The 16717-nt window shown below is 50.7% G+C and overlaps 1 protein-coding gene across 1 annotated transcript; it reads left to right on the top strand.

Moving 5' to 3' along the window:
* The first annotated feature begins 10675 nt into the window (after positions 1 to 10675).
* Positions 10676 to 14170, top strand: LOC109942241 (uncharacterized). Its single transcript, NM_001428419.1, has 2 exons — positions 10676 to 10829; positions 12750 to 14170. The coding sequence occupies exon 2, from the start codon at positions 12763 to 12765 to the stop codon at positions 13954 to 13956; it is 1194 nt and encodes a 397-aa protein (NP_001415348.1). The 5' UTR covers positions 10676 to 10829; positions 12750 to 12762; the 3' UTR covers positions 13957 to 14170.
* The last annotated feature ends 2547 nt before the right edge of the window (positions 14171 to 16717 follow it).

Here is a 16717-nt window from a genome sequence, read left to right on the forward strand (position 1 = left end):
GGGGCTACACGCACCTGCTGGTCGCCATCGATAAGTTCTCCAAGTGGATCGAGGTCCGACCCCTAAACAGCATCAGGTCCGAACAGGCGGTGGCGTTCTTCACCAACATCATCTATCGCTTTGGGGTCCCGAACTCCATCATCACTGACAACGGCACCCAGTTCACCGGCAGAAAGTTCCTGGACTTCTGCAAGGATCACCACATCCGGGTGGGCTGGGCCGCCGTAGCTCACCCCATGACGAATGGGCAAGTGGAGCGTGCCAACGGCATGATTCTGCAAGGGCTCAAGTCGCGGATCTACAACGACCTCAACAAGTTCGGCAAGCGATGGATGAAGGAACTCCCCTCGGTGGTCTGGAGTCTAAGGACAACGCCAAGCCGAGCCACGGGCTTCACGCCGTTCTTTCTAGTCTATGGGGCCGAGGCCATCTTGCCCACAAACTTAGAATACAGTTCCCCGAGGACGAGGGCATACGACGACCAAAGCAATCGAACCAACCGAGAAGACTCGCTGGACCAGCTGGAAGAGGCTCGGGACATGGCCTTACTACACTCGGCGCGGTATCAGCAGTCCCTGCGACGCTACCACGCCCGAGGGGTTCGGTCCCGAGACCTCCAGGTGGGCGACTTGGTGCTTCGGCTGTGACAAGATGCCCGAGGGCGCCACAAGCTCACGCCTCCCTGGGAAGGGCCATTCATCATCGCCAAGATTTTGAAGCCCGGAACATACAAGCTGGCCAACAGTCAAGGCGAGGTCTACAGCAACGCTTGGAACATCCGACAGCTACGTCGCTTCTACCCTTAAGATGTTTTCAAGTCGTTCATACACCTCGTTTACATACGCCGATAAAGTCTAACCATCAAGGAAGAGTTAGCCTTGCCTCGGCAAAGCCCGACCCTCCCTCGGGGGCTAGAAGGGGCGAACCCCCTCTGCGTCAAAATTTTCCTCGGAAAAAGTCTTTCTGCCAGAACATCTTTCGTGCTTTTCGACTACTTCGAAAGTGGGATCCTGAAAACGACGGAGTACACGTAAGCAGGCAAGGCCGACCGAGCCGAGGGACTCCTACGCCTTCGGGATACGGATACCTCACTCATCACCTTCTACGATAAGTAACTCATGCTCGGATAAGCGATTCCGCTGACCGAATAAGTCCTAATGCTCGAAAACTTTTCTGCCGAAACGATTTTTCGTGCCGTCTCGACTATATCGATAACAGAATCCTACGGACGAGTAAGAGCACACGTAAGCGGCAAGGTCGACCGAGCCGAGGGACTCCTACGCCTCCGGGATACGGATACCTCACTCATCACCTTCCGTGAAAAGTAACTCTCGCTCGGACAAACAATTCTGTTACCGACAAATAAGTCCAGATACTCGAAACAAGGGGAAAAGAAACGCAGCAGATAAACTGTTCCTGCAGGGTCAGACATCAGTGGGGGAGCAGCAGCACCCTCGGCGTCGACTCCACCTTCGGCGGAATCCGACCCGGCCTCGAACGGCAACACGGTCGGAGGATCTCCACCTCGAAGGAACCTGTTGGCACCACGCCTGGGCCATCGTCGTCGGGGTCTCCTCCGGGAACCCAGCCTGAGCAGTCGGCTCGACCGGCCGCTCCGTAGCCTCAGCCAGCTGTCCCCCGAGGACATCAGCCCGGCTCGTGGCCTCGGCAACCCAACTCCGGCGTTGGTCCCGCCAGTGGACGGCCCGACCAGGCTCCGGCCGACGAAGCTTCTTTTCGAGCCAACTCTGCCTCTGTCCGTGCTGGCACCGCTGCCTCCGGCCCCGGCTCATCGCATAGCGGCCGAGGGTTTCTTTAACTAAGCAAGAGAAGCCTCGGGCGGCAAGGCCGACCGAGCCGAGGGACTCCTACGCCTCCGGGATATGGATACCTCACTCGTCACCTTCGCACGAGGCAACTCACACTTGGTTAAGCGGTTCAGCTAGCCGACAGGCGAGTCCTAGTGCTCGAAATGAGGACGAAACACGGCTTCATGCCAAAATACAAACATGTTCAGGCCCCGACAGCCGCAATGAACAGACACCGGCACTCAAGGTGCCATTACAAATGGAACTCCGATTCCGCCCCCGTAGGTACGAACAACCCCCCACATTGGAGGGCCTGCGGGGCGACAAAACCTCAGGTGGCTTGCCGCCACCCGCTCCGGCAGCAGTGACAACGACCTCCGCTCCGGGTGGCCAAACAGCAGCAGCGATGACCTCAGGGCGGACGCTGCTGCGACGAGCCCCTCACCCACGTCCTCACTCGATGGGCGAGGACAAGCTATCAAAGCCAAAGAGCCGGAGGCCCAGAGCGCGGATGGTGGCGGTGATCTCGTCGGCGACGAGGACTTCTCCGGCCACCTGCGCCCAGCTGTCCCCCGAGGGCCTCAGCCCGGCTCATGACAATGATAGCCACACTCCACCCGACGGCGGGAGGGGGCACCGAGAGCTGAGCCAGCAAGCCCAACGCGCTGAAGCTGACGACGCTCGCGGCCGACCAGCCCCGCGTTGTCGAAGTCCGCCCCCTCCGCTAGGACGGTGGGCTCCTTCTACCCTGAATGCTGAAGGAGAGGGTGACCCACGAACCCGTGCGGGAGGTAGAGCGCCGGCTCAGCCCGGCCTCCGCCCCGGCCAAGATGATGAACATCCTTGAAGCTGAGGGCGGGGCAGAGGCCGCAGCCCGGCTCGCTTCTCCCCACCATCGAACTGGTGGTCACCGTCTTGGGTGACCACCGGCGAGGGGATGCAGCCGGGCTGCCTGATGAAAATCCTTGAAGCCGAGCGATGGCTGAAAGGTACCAACTTCCGTGAAGTTGCGTTCCTCCAACGATGACAAGACAGAAGAACCGCGGGCGCTCCCCATCCGGGGGCTCGGAAGGTGGAAGGACGTGATGCATGAAGGGAGTACGAAGACATGGTTGCCATCCAAGGGGGTCACCCCCCTTTTAAAGGCGACTCTCCCCACTTGCGTCCTCAGCTGTCGCGGACTGAGTCTTCACCAACACGCTCCAAGATCCTCCCCCTACGACACGGAGGCTGGGTCCCACGCGTCATGCAAGCTGGCCCAGGACAGAAGGAGCCAAACCGCCACGCGCGGAGCGCACAACTGCCCAGCGGTTACAAGCACTCCTCCACTTTCGCCCAGACCAGCGGGTGAAAGGGCGGACCGCCATGCAGGCGGCATGCAACCGTACCAAGGGGGCGCACCCTTTCGACTCCGATGCATCTAGCGTGGAGGCCCAGGCCCACACGTCATGTAACCGGCGCGCCGGTTACTATGTGCGAGAAGCTGCACCGCCACTTGCACCAGTACCGCGCCTTCTCGATTGCGGAACCAGTGCCGCAACTCGAGGCAACCCTGCGCATGACCCAACAGTGCCAACCGAGCACATCGATCACGGGTCAGTCAGCCGCGGGAGAAGGCGCGACGGTCAATATGGCCAAAAGTGGGCAGGCAGTAATGGCGGCGGCAGACGGGCGGAAGCAGCGGTCAAGTCGTCTGCAGGCTCACGTCCCCTCCTGGGACAGTGAGAGAGCCCTCTCCCACGGCGTGAAGACGACGCGCCCGTGTTCCGTTCCTCGAACGGCTCGCGCACGCACAACGGCTGCCCCGCGAACCACTCGTCCCGTCGCATTAACTCTACGGCAGGACAGGCGGCACCTTTGGCAGGCGAAGCAGGCGACGCTTCACCTCCGCCATAATGACCGCGTCAAAAAAGGTGCGCCACGTCGTTCAAATTCGTATCATTTTCCTCTTCCTCTTTCTCTCTCTTGCTACAGGGACCGGGAAAGGGGATACTCCGAAAGGGATCCTTCTCCGCGAAGGAAGCGGGCCCCGAGCCCCCCTACTGATCAGAGGTTCGAAGGCTGGCCCCTCGGAAGGGTACGACAGCCGCCTCAGAGCACTCGGGCTCTGAGCCCTCCTACTGATCAGAGGTTCGAAGGCTGGCCCCTCGGAAGGGTTCGACAGCCGCCTCATAGCACTCGGGCTCCACGCCCACCAATGGTCAGAGGTTCGAAGGCTGGCCCCTCGGATGGCTTCGACAGTCGCCTCAGGCCACTCGGGCTCTACGCCCACTACTGATCAGGGGTTTGTAGGCTGGCCCCCGAAGGGTTCGACAGCCGCCTCAGAGCACGCAGAGCGAGGGATGACTCTGGGTACGTCCGATACATGGCTGAGGCTCGGGCTACGCTCCTGAGGTACCCTAGGACATTTCCGAGAACAACAGGAGCGATTCTGTAACGGAATCCCATCAGAGGGAGGCATCGAGCCCTCGGACCCTATCAAACGGGACCGGGTCCAGCAAATCACCTGCATGTACTTTTGGAGCGCGCCTCTGGGCCACTAGCCGACCCTTATCGAACGGGGCACGGGCGTCCACTCGGATCACCCGCTAGCAACTCACTAGAGACACCATGTTCGGCACCCTTCGAGGGCAACATGGCGCTTTCCCCCCTCCTCCTTGCGGAAAGGCGACGCAGGGGCGTATGAAAAAAGCCGAGTCTGTCCTTGACCACCCTCTCGCTCTGTGCGGAGGCTCGGGGGCTGCTCTCGCAAACCCGACTCCGGCCAAACTGTTGACAGCGTCAACATACCAGCCCGAGAACTTGGAACCTGACTATGCACCCGGGCTACGGCCAGTTCGCATGAGGGAACAACCAGACCGGCCGAAGCATCACGAAACGCGCTAAGACCTCGAAGGAGTCAAACCACTCCTCCGAGGCCTCGGGGGCTACACCCGGCGGGTGCGCTCGTGCGCACCCACCGGAACGAAACGCAACCGAGAAAGGCCGGTCCCCTTGCAAAAAAGTGCGACAAAAGCCTCCAAGCGAGTATCAACACTCCCTTCGAGGCTCGGGGGCTACTGTCGGGGACCATAATTAGGGGTACCCCCAAGACTCCTAATCTCAGCTGGTAACCCCCATCAGCACAAAGCTGCAAAGGCTTGATGGGCGCGACTAAGGTCAAGGCTCAGTCCACTCAAGGGACACGATCTCGCCCCGCCCGAGCCCAGCCTCGGGCAAAGGCAGCCGACCCCGAAGGATTCACGTCTCGCCCGAGGGCCCCCTCAAGCGACGGACACACCTTCGGCTCGCCCGAGGCCCAGTCTTCGCGGAGAAGCAACCTTGGCCAGATCGCCACGCCAACCGACCGTATCGCAGGAGCATTTAATGCAAGGATCGACTGGCACCTTATCCTGACGCGTGCTCCTCAGTCGACAGATCCGAAGTGACCGCAGTCACTTCGCCGCTCCACTGAACGACATGACAGGAAAACAGCGCCGCCTGCCCCGCTCCGACTGTTGTGCCACTCGACAGAGTGAGGCTGACAGCAGCTAAGTCCAGCCTCGGGCGCCATGGGAAGCTCCGCCTCGCCCGACCCAGGGCTTGGACTCAGCCTCGGCCTCGGAAGACGGTCTCCGCCTCGCCCGACCTAGGGCTCGGACTCAGCCTCAACCCCGGAAGACGGACTCCACCTCGCCCGACCCTAGGGCTCGGACTCAGCCTCGGCCTCGGAATACAGTCTCCGCCTCGCCCGACCCAGGGCTCGGACTCAACCTCAACCCCGGAAGACGGACTCCGCCTCGCCCGACCCCAGGGCTCGGACTCAGCCTCGGCCTCGGAAGACGGTCTCCGCCTCGCCCGACCCCAAGGCTCGGATTCAGCTTCGACCTCGGAAGACGGACTCCGCCTTGCCCAACCCCAGGGCTCGGACTCAGCCTCGACCTCGGAAGACGAACTCCGCCTCGCCCGACCCCAGGGCTCGGACTCGGCCTCGACCTCGGAGGAGCCTCCGCCTCGCCCGACCGCGGGCTCGGACCCGCCACGTCACAGGGAAGGCCATCATTACCCTACCCCTAGCTAGCTCAGGCTACGGGGAACAAGACCGGCGTCCCATCTGGCTCGCCCCGGTAAACAAGTAATGATGGCACCCCGCGTGCTCCATGACGACGGCGGCTCTCAGCCCCTTACGGAAGCAAGGAGACGTCAGCAAGGATCCGACAGCCCCGACAGCTGTACTTCCACAAGGCTCAAGCACTCCTTCGACGGCCACGACATCACATGAACAGGGCGCCAAAACCTCTCCGGCTGCCACGACGGCATGTACTTAGGGCTCTAGCTCCTCTCTGCTAGACACGTTAGCACACTGCTACACCCCCTATTGTACACCTGGGCCCTCTCCTTATGCCTACAAAAGGAAGGTCCAGGGCTCTCGTACGAGAAGGTTGGCCGCGCGGGAGAACGGGCCGACGCACAGGGCTCCCTCTCTCTCTCTCTCTCCCACGCGGACGCTTGTAACCCCCCTACTGCAAGCGCACCCGACCTGGGCGCAGGACAACACGAAGGCCGCGGGTTTCCCCTTTGCTGTTTCTCCCCCCTTTGTGCTCCGTCTCGCGCCGACCCATCTGGGCTGGAACACGCGGCGACAATTTACTCGTCGGTCCAAGGACCCCCCCGGGGTCGAAATGCCGACAGCTTATAAGCAAACCTTTCACACTTTTAATAAAACAATCCAAATAGCAAAAAGCAAAGACCTGCTTCTCATTGGCCTCAGACGAAAGAGAGATGATACACATGATGCTCCATTAAGAAATAAATAAGACAAGATTATTATATAATGTCAATATTGGTTGAAATCCAAATCCTCTCATGTAATCTAACTTGGTAGTTAATCTATCTTGGTAGTTAGAGATAGATGAGGAGATGTAGTTAGAGTCGGCTATAGCCATTGTAATCAGATCTATAAAAGATAACGTGCAATGCTGCCAAAGATGAATAAGGCAAGATTTTCAACAATTGCTTCCACACCTTTGAATTCTATATGGTATTCGGAGCCAAAGACTTGTGATTGTCATGGTGGATTTGGCATCGTCTTCGATTAGTTTCAGCATGTATCATCGCCTTCTTCCTATCTCGGAGAAGCTCGATTACAACAACCATACAATGTGGAAGGCATAGGTGGTTACCATCATTCGTGGCACCAAACTAGAAGGTTTCCTCATCGAAAGAATCAAGAAACCAAATGAAGAAATTCCCGACAAGACTAGCACCAAGAAGGATGCAAAGATTCTGAATCTAGCATACGAGGATTGGCTAGCAAAGGATAAACAATTTGAAAGGGAAATGGACCCAACATTTCCTATAATCGATTTCGGTGTTTGACGTCCACCATAAACCATATGGACTAACTAGTTTGCCTACTGGATATCTTTCTTAGGTGCATAAAGTTCACATAAACATACAAAGAAAATGAGCTTGGGGGAATTCTACACGGTTGGAGCAAAACAGAATCGGTGTAGTCTGTGGCGCACCAAACATTGTTTGTTGGTGATTGTAAGTCATAGATTGAAAGGAAAATGGAGTCTTCGGCAAAGACAAAGCTTCCACTCCACTCTATCGGTATTATTTACCCTTCGCCATCACTCCGCACTACTCTCCACTTTGGTATAATCTTCACTCATATTTGCTTGTACCATTAGGGAGAAAGTAAAAAGGGCTCTTAACTGTCTCCGTTTTTGGCGATTAATGCCAAAGGGGGAGAGAGTATTAGCCCAAAGCAAAAGGACCGCACCACCACCACTTTCAAGTTTAAGTTTAAAATGAAGTTTTCAATTGGTATCTTATGATGAAATATTTAAAGAAGGATTTTTCAATTGGTTAGTATTTTTCAAATTGGTATAGTTAATCTTATTTCAATTGGTAAAACCCTCTTGAGCACTAAGAGGAGAATTTGATCCAGGGGGAGTTTTGTTTTAGTCAAAGGAAAAGCATTTGAAATAGGGGGAGAAAATTTCAAATCATGAAAATGCTTCTTGCAATCTTATTCATATACCTTTGACTATTTGCAAAAGTACTTTGAAAAGATTTTACAAAAGATGTTGCAAAAACAAAACAAGTGGTGCAAGCGTGGTCCAAAATGTTAAAAGAAAGAAAGCAATCCATGCATATCTCATGAAAGTATAAATTGGTTTAACTCCAAGCATCCTTTACACTTGCCTTATGCAAACTAGTTCAATTCTGCACTTATACATTTGCTTTGGTTTGTGTTGGCATCAATCACCAAAAAGGGGGAGATTGAAAGGGAAATAGGGTCAAACCTTTTCCTAAATGATTTTGGTGGTTGAATTGCCCAACACAAATAATTGGACTAACTAGTTTGCTCTAGATTATATGTTCTACAGGTGCCAAAGGTTCAGCACAAACCAATAAAAAGATTGAAGTTGGGGTTCAAAAGAAAGGAGCAAAAGAAACTGAAGTGAACCCTGGTCTGGCGCACCGGACAGTGTCCGGTGCACCAGGGTGGATCGACTTCAAACTCTTCACCTTCGGGTTTTTGAGGCCGCGCTCCGCTATAATTCACCGGACTGTCCGGTGGGCCAGCGGAGCAACGGCTCGCCAGCGCAACGGTCGACTGACAAGTGAACAGTGTGCGGACAGTTCGCGCAGAGTCAGAGCAGTGCCAGAAGGCGCACTGGACAGTGAACAGTGACTGTCCGGTGCGCCCATCGATAGCAGACCTCTCCAACGGCTGTTTTGGTGGTTGGCGCTATAAATACCCCCAACCACCACCATTCAAGGAATCCAAGCATTCACTACTCCTCATTCAATACAAGAGCAATACACAACACTCCAAGACACAAATCAAAGCCTCCGATCAAATCAAAGTCCTCAATTCAACTCTAGTTTTTAGGACTTGTGAGAAGATTGACTTGTGTTCTTTTGTTGCTCTTGTTGCTTGGTTGGCTTTCTTCTTTCTCTCATTCTTACTCTCAAAGACTTGTAAGCGAAGCAAGAGACACCAATTGTGTGGTGGTCCTAGCGGGGTCTAAGTGACCCAGGAAATCAAGGAAAGAAGCTCACTCGGTCTAGGTGACTGTTTGAGAGAGGGAAAGGGTTCAAAGAGACCCTGTCTTTGTGACCACCTCAACGGGGACTAGGTTTGCAACAACCGAACCTCGGTAAAACAAATCACCGTGTCATCCGCTTCACTTGCCTTGATTTGTTTTTCATTCTCTCTTTCGGACTCGATTTTATTTCTAACGCTAACCCCGGCTTGTAGTTGTGCTTTAAGTTTGTAAATTTCAGTTTCCGCCTATCCACCCCCCTCTAGGCGACTTTCAACTTCTCATGCGGCTTCACTATTTTTTTCCACAAGCCATACCAAACGACATTTTAACATACAACTTAGGTGAAAAGCACTTCTCTGTTTTGTATTAGATAGGTGAAGCAAAAAAATGTGACTCGCCCAGCTTTGACTCATGTCTTTTTTTGCGAAAACCCCCTCCCACCATTCCCATCATATCTTCGGCAATGCTTTGTGCTCCTCCTCTGATCTAAAAGCTTCTCAAGCCCGGCCGTTCCCACCACCACCGCCCAGCTCCACACACTCCTCACGTTCGGTCACCTCCACTATGACAACCCTCATCCCCTCTTATATTCTTATTGTGCATGTGGCTGCCCCTTCGACGCCTAGAACCTGCTCGCTCAAATGCCCCAACCGGCCCTAGTTTCTGTCTCAACACCCTCTATGTTGTGTGATATTGTGAGGATAGTGCGGATCACGCTCGGTGCTACTTGAGAAATATAATAACTGAATATATAAAAGCGTGACTACACATGGTTCATTTTATAACAACCTAGGAGTTTTTGCCAAATGGTTTTTAAATGGCTTTGGCTTCTCTAGTAAAACTGTTTGCATGGAAAAATCAGAGCTAAAGCTATTTAAAAAAGGCAAATCCCTGCCAAAGGGAGCCTATATATGGAAGAGGAGATGAACAAACCCTCGCACCAATGTTGTTCTATAAATTTGGCCTTCCTATGTGTCACTGTCCTTTGACCTCTATGTCTGGATGTTACCTAGTTTAACTAGGGGTGATAATGAGTTTTAAATTTTACATTATAAAATTTAAGGATTGGATCATATTAGAATCAGGTTCTATTTTTATTTGTTTTTAAATTAAAATAAATTAAGGAGTCAAACAAATCATTAAGAATCATTTGGATCGTGATACATTATCACCCCTAAGCCTAACTTATAATTTAGTCCCATCGTGTACTTGTCCTCCAATATGTGGATTATGGCCTTATGGGTGTCTTCGTTCTCATGTTGAAATTGAAAGGCAACACAACGTTATTCCAGTATTCCATCTTGCTTTGGGGAAATTTGTAATTTTGCCACTCTCAGATTTGACTTCCTATTATTATGCATTCCGTGTCTATGACTGGTGGGATCATCTGTGTCTATGATTTATAGACCCGATGGCATATTAGTGAAGCTCACAAATGGTAATGGCAAAATTATCAATGGCTCTTTGCTTTGGATGGTGAACGTGGCTGCTCATAAAGTGATGAGTGAGCCTATCTGATAATAACCACTTACATTATGTCCTGACATTTCAATCTACGGACAAACTGTCAAATGTGATTAAAGCTGGCCGAAATCAAATATGATTTCTAAATAATTTAAAAAGGAAACCAAATCCATTTTCAAAGGCCTAATCAAGATCAGTGAAATAATAAATTTGGGTCTACAAACTATGGAAAGTCCTTCCAAGTTCTAAGGAGCTTTTTGTTGGGCTAGTTGGAAGCCCAATTGGGCAGCCCACCCAAAAGAGGGCTGGTCGAGGCCCATAAAGCATAAACGGGCCCAACCAGAACCGAACGGAGGAGAAGAGGAAGGGGATTATCTGAAGGGGAAAGGAAGCGAACTCACTCGCCGAGCCGCCGACGACGCCGGCACCAGCCACCGCCGCGGTAACCACGCCTCCGCCTCCGGCTTAACCCCGCCCCGGAATCCACGCCTTCGCCTTCGGCTTAGCCTGCAAGGTTGGTACTGTCACCTTACCTCTCTCTCTCTCTCTCTCTCTCTCTCTCTCTCTCTCTCTCTGGGTCCATTCTGCGGTTTCTTTAGTCCTTCAGCTTCTTAATTAACCATTCCGAGGAATCGTGTGGCGCATTTGTTCTTGTTGTCCGGGGGATCTCCCGAGTCGAGCTATTGCAGTTTGGTTTCTTTTGGATTTTGATGCTGTGCTTGTGAGGTGTACGGAACGGAAGAAACCCTAGTATCGATGCGCCTAATTGGTCAGTGACCTAGCAGACATAAACAGATTTATGCGCTGTAACTGATGTGTACAATAAAAGACGCGACTTCGATGCTCCGTAGTAGTCTCCCTCATGAATTTAACCTAGCAGACATGAATTTTGATGTCGTGTGTAACTCTGTGTGTGTGACTGTGTGTATGTCACGGTTCCTCTGCAAACGGGAACTGGTTGTACGTTTGCTTTTATTATGCTACACTATGAAGGAAATTTTGTTTTTTTTTCCATGTGGATATCTTAGCTTCCTGTATGGGTCTTAAGAGCATGTATAGCCCACAGATGTCTATATGTGTATTGAAAAACACGTCCAAAGTCCGAACAATATAAATAACATCCGAACAATATAAATAACAAGTCATACAGTGGCTTGTCTATTTATACTGTCTACAAAAATTTTAATTCATGTGTGGAATACGGGCTGAAGGAGTCATACAGTGGTTGCATTACCGTCTCTTGGCATTGGAACACGGACTGAAGCCGTCTCCTAACGAAAGATTTTTCTAGTGAATTGGGCATACAGTGGTTGCATTACCGATGACTCTCTCCTCCTTAATTTGCGTCCACGTAGGATTTTTCTATTTAATTGCTGCTTACGTGGCTGCTTAGAGACAGCGTATTCAATGCCGTCGGTTTTCGTTTTCTTTAGTCCAACTCTTTAATAAATGTTGCTCAGCTCTGATCCCTTGAAATTCAGAAACAGAAAAAGAAGCGACATATTAGTTTGAACAACCTTGCTTTGTATTCATGCGAACATCCTGGTAGAAGGATACCAGGAAATGAACTACTAGCTAGTTGAATTGGGGATCATTAAGTACCTTCTGCAGTTCTGCGCACACCATCTGAAGTCTATTTTATATCAGTGTATATAACGTTGTTTCAGGACACCTGCTAATATCGAGCAGTGAGTACTGAAATCCTCCCTGGCACCTAATACCTCGATTATTTTTTACTATGTTCATTTTTGCATGGCCACCGTCATCTCGATTCAAACTAGGCCAACAATTTGTGTCAGGTAGTTATTTTGTACTTTTCTGGTCAGATCTTGGCTCTAGTTTGTATGGTTAATTTGCACTGCATTCTGCTGTAGCCGACTAGCCGTATGGTATACAGATTACAGAAGAACCCTACAACAGATGGACCTGATATATCAAGTATATTCAAACACACGAATGCCTGACTGATGTGGCTAGGATGGAAGAATCCACTTTTATGTTAGATGGTGATTTGAGCACTCGATTGGCATTTCTGCAATTACAGCAACAGTTTTCACCTCTCTTTCATGTGTCAGTTACTTGTTTATGTACTGTACCGTAGGCATCACATGTTCTGAAAATAGGAGATGGGTTTAGGAAGTAGTGAGGAAAGTTTAAAATTGAAACCAGAGCACAAGATGTTTGGATTAAAAACTTTGTTTTTCCTTTCTCTTATTCAGTTATTTGTCTTATCATTAAGATTATTACAACTGTTCAGCCGCTTCGAATTTAATAGTGTATAACAACTTAAAAAGTGGCTTCAGATCTGTACAACACATGTACTGATTTTTTTGTTGCTGTAGGGTGTCTGTGTCTCTTGGAAGTTATCTGCCTATTTCTCATTTTGTATTCAAATCATGCTTCTAGTTCATTTATTGAATTTACTTTGTTGCAGTGAGACTGCCATCATGCAAAGCCCTATCACAGTATCTGGCACCTCTGCCTCCACAAAAGCAGCCCCTGATACATGTGGGATTCAAGGGTGGGCTGATCTCCCTGGAGGCCCACTCCAGTCTATTGTTGCCCTCCTGGGCTCCTTCATTGACCTCCTTGCCTTCGCAAGCACCTGTCGTTCTTGGCGTGCTGCCTTCTCATCATACCCATCCAAATCCAGGTTCTGTGCCTTGCTTCCACCTCTCCTCGTTAGGCCCAATGTCTCCGTGCGTGCACCTGATGGTCACGAGCTACGCAGATGGCAGGTCATCGATCTAGCCAATACAAAAGCAGACCTTTGCTGCCAGATTCCTCAAGAAATATGCAAGGCGATGCATTTCGCCGGCTCCTCCTATGGCCAGCTGATATGCGGCCTTCGCAAAGATTGCATCATTGTCGATGTGTTCACTGGGGCCAGAGTATGGGCACCGCCGCTCCCACTCAACGATGACACTTTCTTCTACTCTGGCATGCTGACAGCTCCTCTTGCGCTAGAAAACTCGCACCTCCTTGTCTGTGTGGTGTCCAGCCAGCACAGCATCCCAGCCTCCCTTCTTGACTGGTCAGTTGGAAGCAATTCTTGGTCGGAAATACAGCTCGGTAACTCACTGATCGAGCAGATCGTGGAGTTCAACGGTCAGTTCATCGTGATGGACAGCTACTACAGGCTCTACACTCTGTCCTTGGCCCCCCGGCTTGGTTTGCAGGAGATGGCAACTGTTTGGTGGGACAACATGCCTGGATGCCCATTCCGAAGGCCATGGCTGTTGGTATGCAGCGGCATGCTTCTAATTGTTGACTACTACTTGAGCTTCTCATCGTCTGGAGCACGAGCGCCTGTCAACTACAAAGCCTACCGCCTGGATACGTCCACTGAACCTGCGACTTGGGTGGACGTGGTGAAGCTGGAGAATGATGCCCTCTTTATCGGGGGCGATGTGAGGAGCCCGCCGTTCTCTTGCATGAGTCCAGGACGGTGGGGCGGGAGAAGCAACTGCCTGTACTACGCGCATTACAGGCAACCCTGGGTCCTGCATGGGCTGGGTGACGATGCAGATGCCATTTGGGATGATTCCACTGATCCTGGCCTTGGGTTCAAGAGGGACTGGTACATCCAGCTTCAGCCATTCTGGGTGTACCCGAGCATGTTCTACTCAGATGGACAGTGATCCGTGCCCGTCCTGTGTTGCAGAAATTTTTGCCTTGGAGTTGTTTGGTTAGGGAAGACTTCTTATATTTGAGTAGATGATGTCACTATGGTATTGTATTTGAGATTTCATTTGTGTGTGTGTGTGTGTAATTGTTAAGTTATGTGTCTGTTTTGAGGAAAATATTGATGTATGCTTTTGAAATTTATATGAAGAAAACCCACGATGTCTACCCAAAGATCAGTTTTTGAACCGTGCTGTCTAGATTAGGTTTTTCTTTTGGAATTCTGGGATTTTAGATTTGTGGATGGAGATGTGTGTGTGACTAACGTCTACAACTACAAGAACCAGTCTATATTGTCAAAGCGAAAAAAGAAGGAACCAAAAGATAATTCGTAACGGTTGACAGGCAGAACAATTCGGAACTGGAATTTGACGTGAACAGATTTATATTCCATCATAGTAGCAAAGCAGTAACTGTTCGATATTCAAACGTGGATCACTGTTTTTTAAAAATTTTGGTAAGAAAATGTGTATAGCAGCTCAGAACAAATAATAAGGGCAAGATTCCGAAATTAGAGGAAGATTTCGTGAATTTTGGTTAATTTGGTGTGATGTAAGGAGGCCTGCGTTTTCTTGTGCCGGCTTAGGACAATGGAGCGCCCTTCTGTTGCATGGGCTGACATGATGTGGATGCTGTGTGGAATCGAGACAACGATTGTAACCTTGAGTTCAAGAGGGACTGGTACACCTAGCTGCAGGTCTTCTGGGTGTATCCAAGCATGTTCTATCGCTGATGGCAAGTGATTGATGAACTTCCATCTGCTTGTGCTGAAACTTCACCTTGAATTTTCTTAGAGAACATAAGCTTGCATTCACAATGGATAGTGGCCATTATGGTAGATGAGAGTTTGTAGACTTGCGGTTTCCATTCAATTATCAGCTGTGTTATCCTTTGCTACTTCCAATCTTCTGTACCATTAATGACCTATGAACTTGCTAGCTATTCTGGAAAGCCTGGAAGGATGGATACTGTTACTTGAATTAGTAGTAGAGAAACATTCGTAATGTGCCTGAGTTCCTCTGTCCACGTAAAATCTGAAGATGCAATTGCTTGTATGTATGCAATCTGTTCGTTTGAATGCAAAATAAAGGCGTTCTTGTGCACGCTGGACATGAAGTAGAAATCCCAGTGTCTACAAGTATTCTCTTCGGTCTCAGATTTCAGGGCCTAGATTTTGACAGCTACAGTTATTTTTAACATGTTATGTCCTCAATTGTAGCTATGTTTAGAATTTTTTGCTAGCCAGGTTATGTCTGAGGACACAATTTCCACTGCAAGTTATGTCTCAGGGAACATTTGCCCTTTGCACCCAAACTGTATGAGGCTGGTGCCAATGCATGCTATAGTGAGGGCGATAGCGCTCAGCAGGAGGCGAGAGCGGGGCTGGAGGCGGGCGAGAGCGACCCGGCGGGCGCTACTGCCACCGCCCGGCGATAGGCAGGCGAGAGTAGGGCGACGCGTTGGCGATGGCGTCTTCGCGGGCGAGAGCGAGGGCGACAGTGAGGTGGCGGCTTCTGATTGGTCCACGTGTGCTATAGCCTGAGGCTGTAGCCTGCTGCAGCCTGTGCACTGGAGCAGCAGGGGCGAGAGGGAGGCTGTGCACTGGACTCAGCCTGAGCATGAATTTCTTCATTGCCTCTTATTTCATAGTTCACGAGTTAAAACTTCCGGAATCACACATATCGTATTGTTGAATTTCAGAATCACACATATCGTAGTGTTGATCCAAGCAACTCCAGTCACCTAACTGTTATATATATCCATGTACTTATTTCATACTCTTTACACCTCTTAGTCTTGATCTTAAGACTGTCCTCCAGATATACTATTTTATTTACCAAATGAGTTGAGATATTAGAAGATACTGAAAAAGGAGTTATTGTACATGTCACCAACTTCTATTGGTTGGCGATTGCTTATTGAAGTAACTAGATATGTGCTTGTGCGTTGCGACAGAAGTAAAAAAAATTGTATGAAACTGGTAGAACTACGGATTCTACCGGGCAGATTGTAGGGTGGGGATTTGGTGCGACCAGGGCGGCGGCGCTGAGGCGCCGTCGTGATCCTAGCTGGGTCGCGCGCAGGGAGGAGATCACAGGAGACTCTGGCTCCCTCTAGAAAGCCAGAATAGATTGGAATTCTGCTTATCTTTATTCCAGAGTTTACAGATCTATATATAGAGCTATCTCAAGTCTATCTACTAACTTTGGATAAGTATAACTATCTAGATAGAGCTGATCTAAGTCTATCTACTAAATTTTGATAAGTATAACTAACTAAATAGAGTTGATCTATTACCTATTGGGCCTTGGGCCCCACCTGGGCAGCCTTAGGCCCCACCTGGGCAGCCTTGGCCCTATTGCGCCTAACATAGGCTTGGCCAGTTGGCCATACATAACATCTCTCCCCGCCTTCTCAAACAGCTCGTCCTCGAGCTGTAAGTTGGGGTCAGCAGCACGGAACTCTTCAAGCTTTTCCCATGTGTCGTCATCTTCAGCCAGTCCACGCCATTGTACGAGAACCTGCCACACGCCCCGACTAAGTTGAGCGTGAAGCACCTTGGCCGGCACAGGAAGCAACCGGCCATCCATCACTGGGTCAAGCGTCCCCGGAGTTGCAGGAGGATCCCCACGGTGCGGCTTCAGCAGGCTGACGTGGAAGACATCATGGATGCGAGCACCATCTGGCAACTGCAGGCGTTAGGCTACCGACCCAATC

The sequence above is a fragment of the Zea mays genome, chromosome 9, assembly GCF_902167145.1.
Source record: "Zea mays cultivar B73 chromosome 9, Zm-B73-REFERENCE-NAM-5.0, whole genome shotgun sequence".
Taxonomy (NCBI): Eukaryota; Viridiplantae; Streptophyta; class Magnoliopsida; order Poales; family Poaceae; genus Zea; species Zea mays.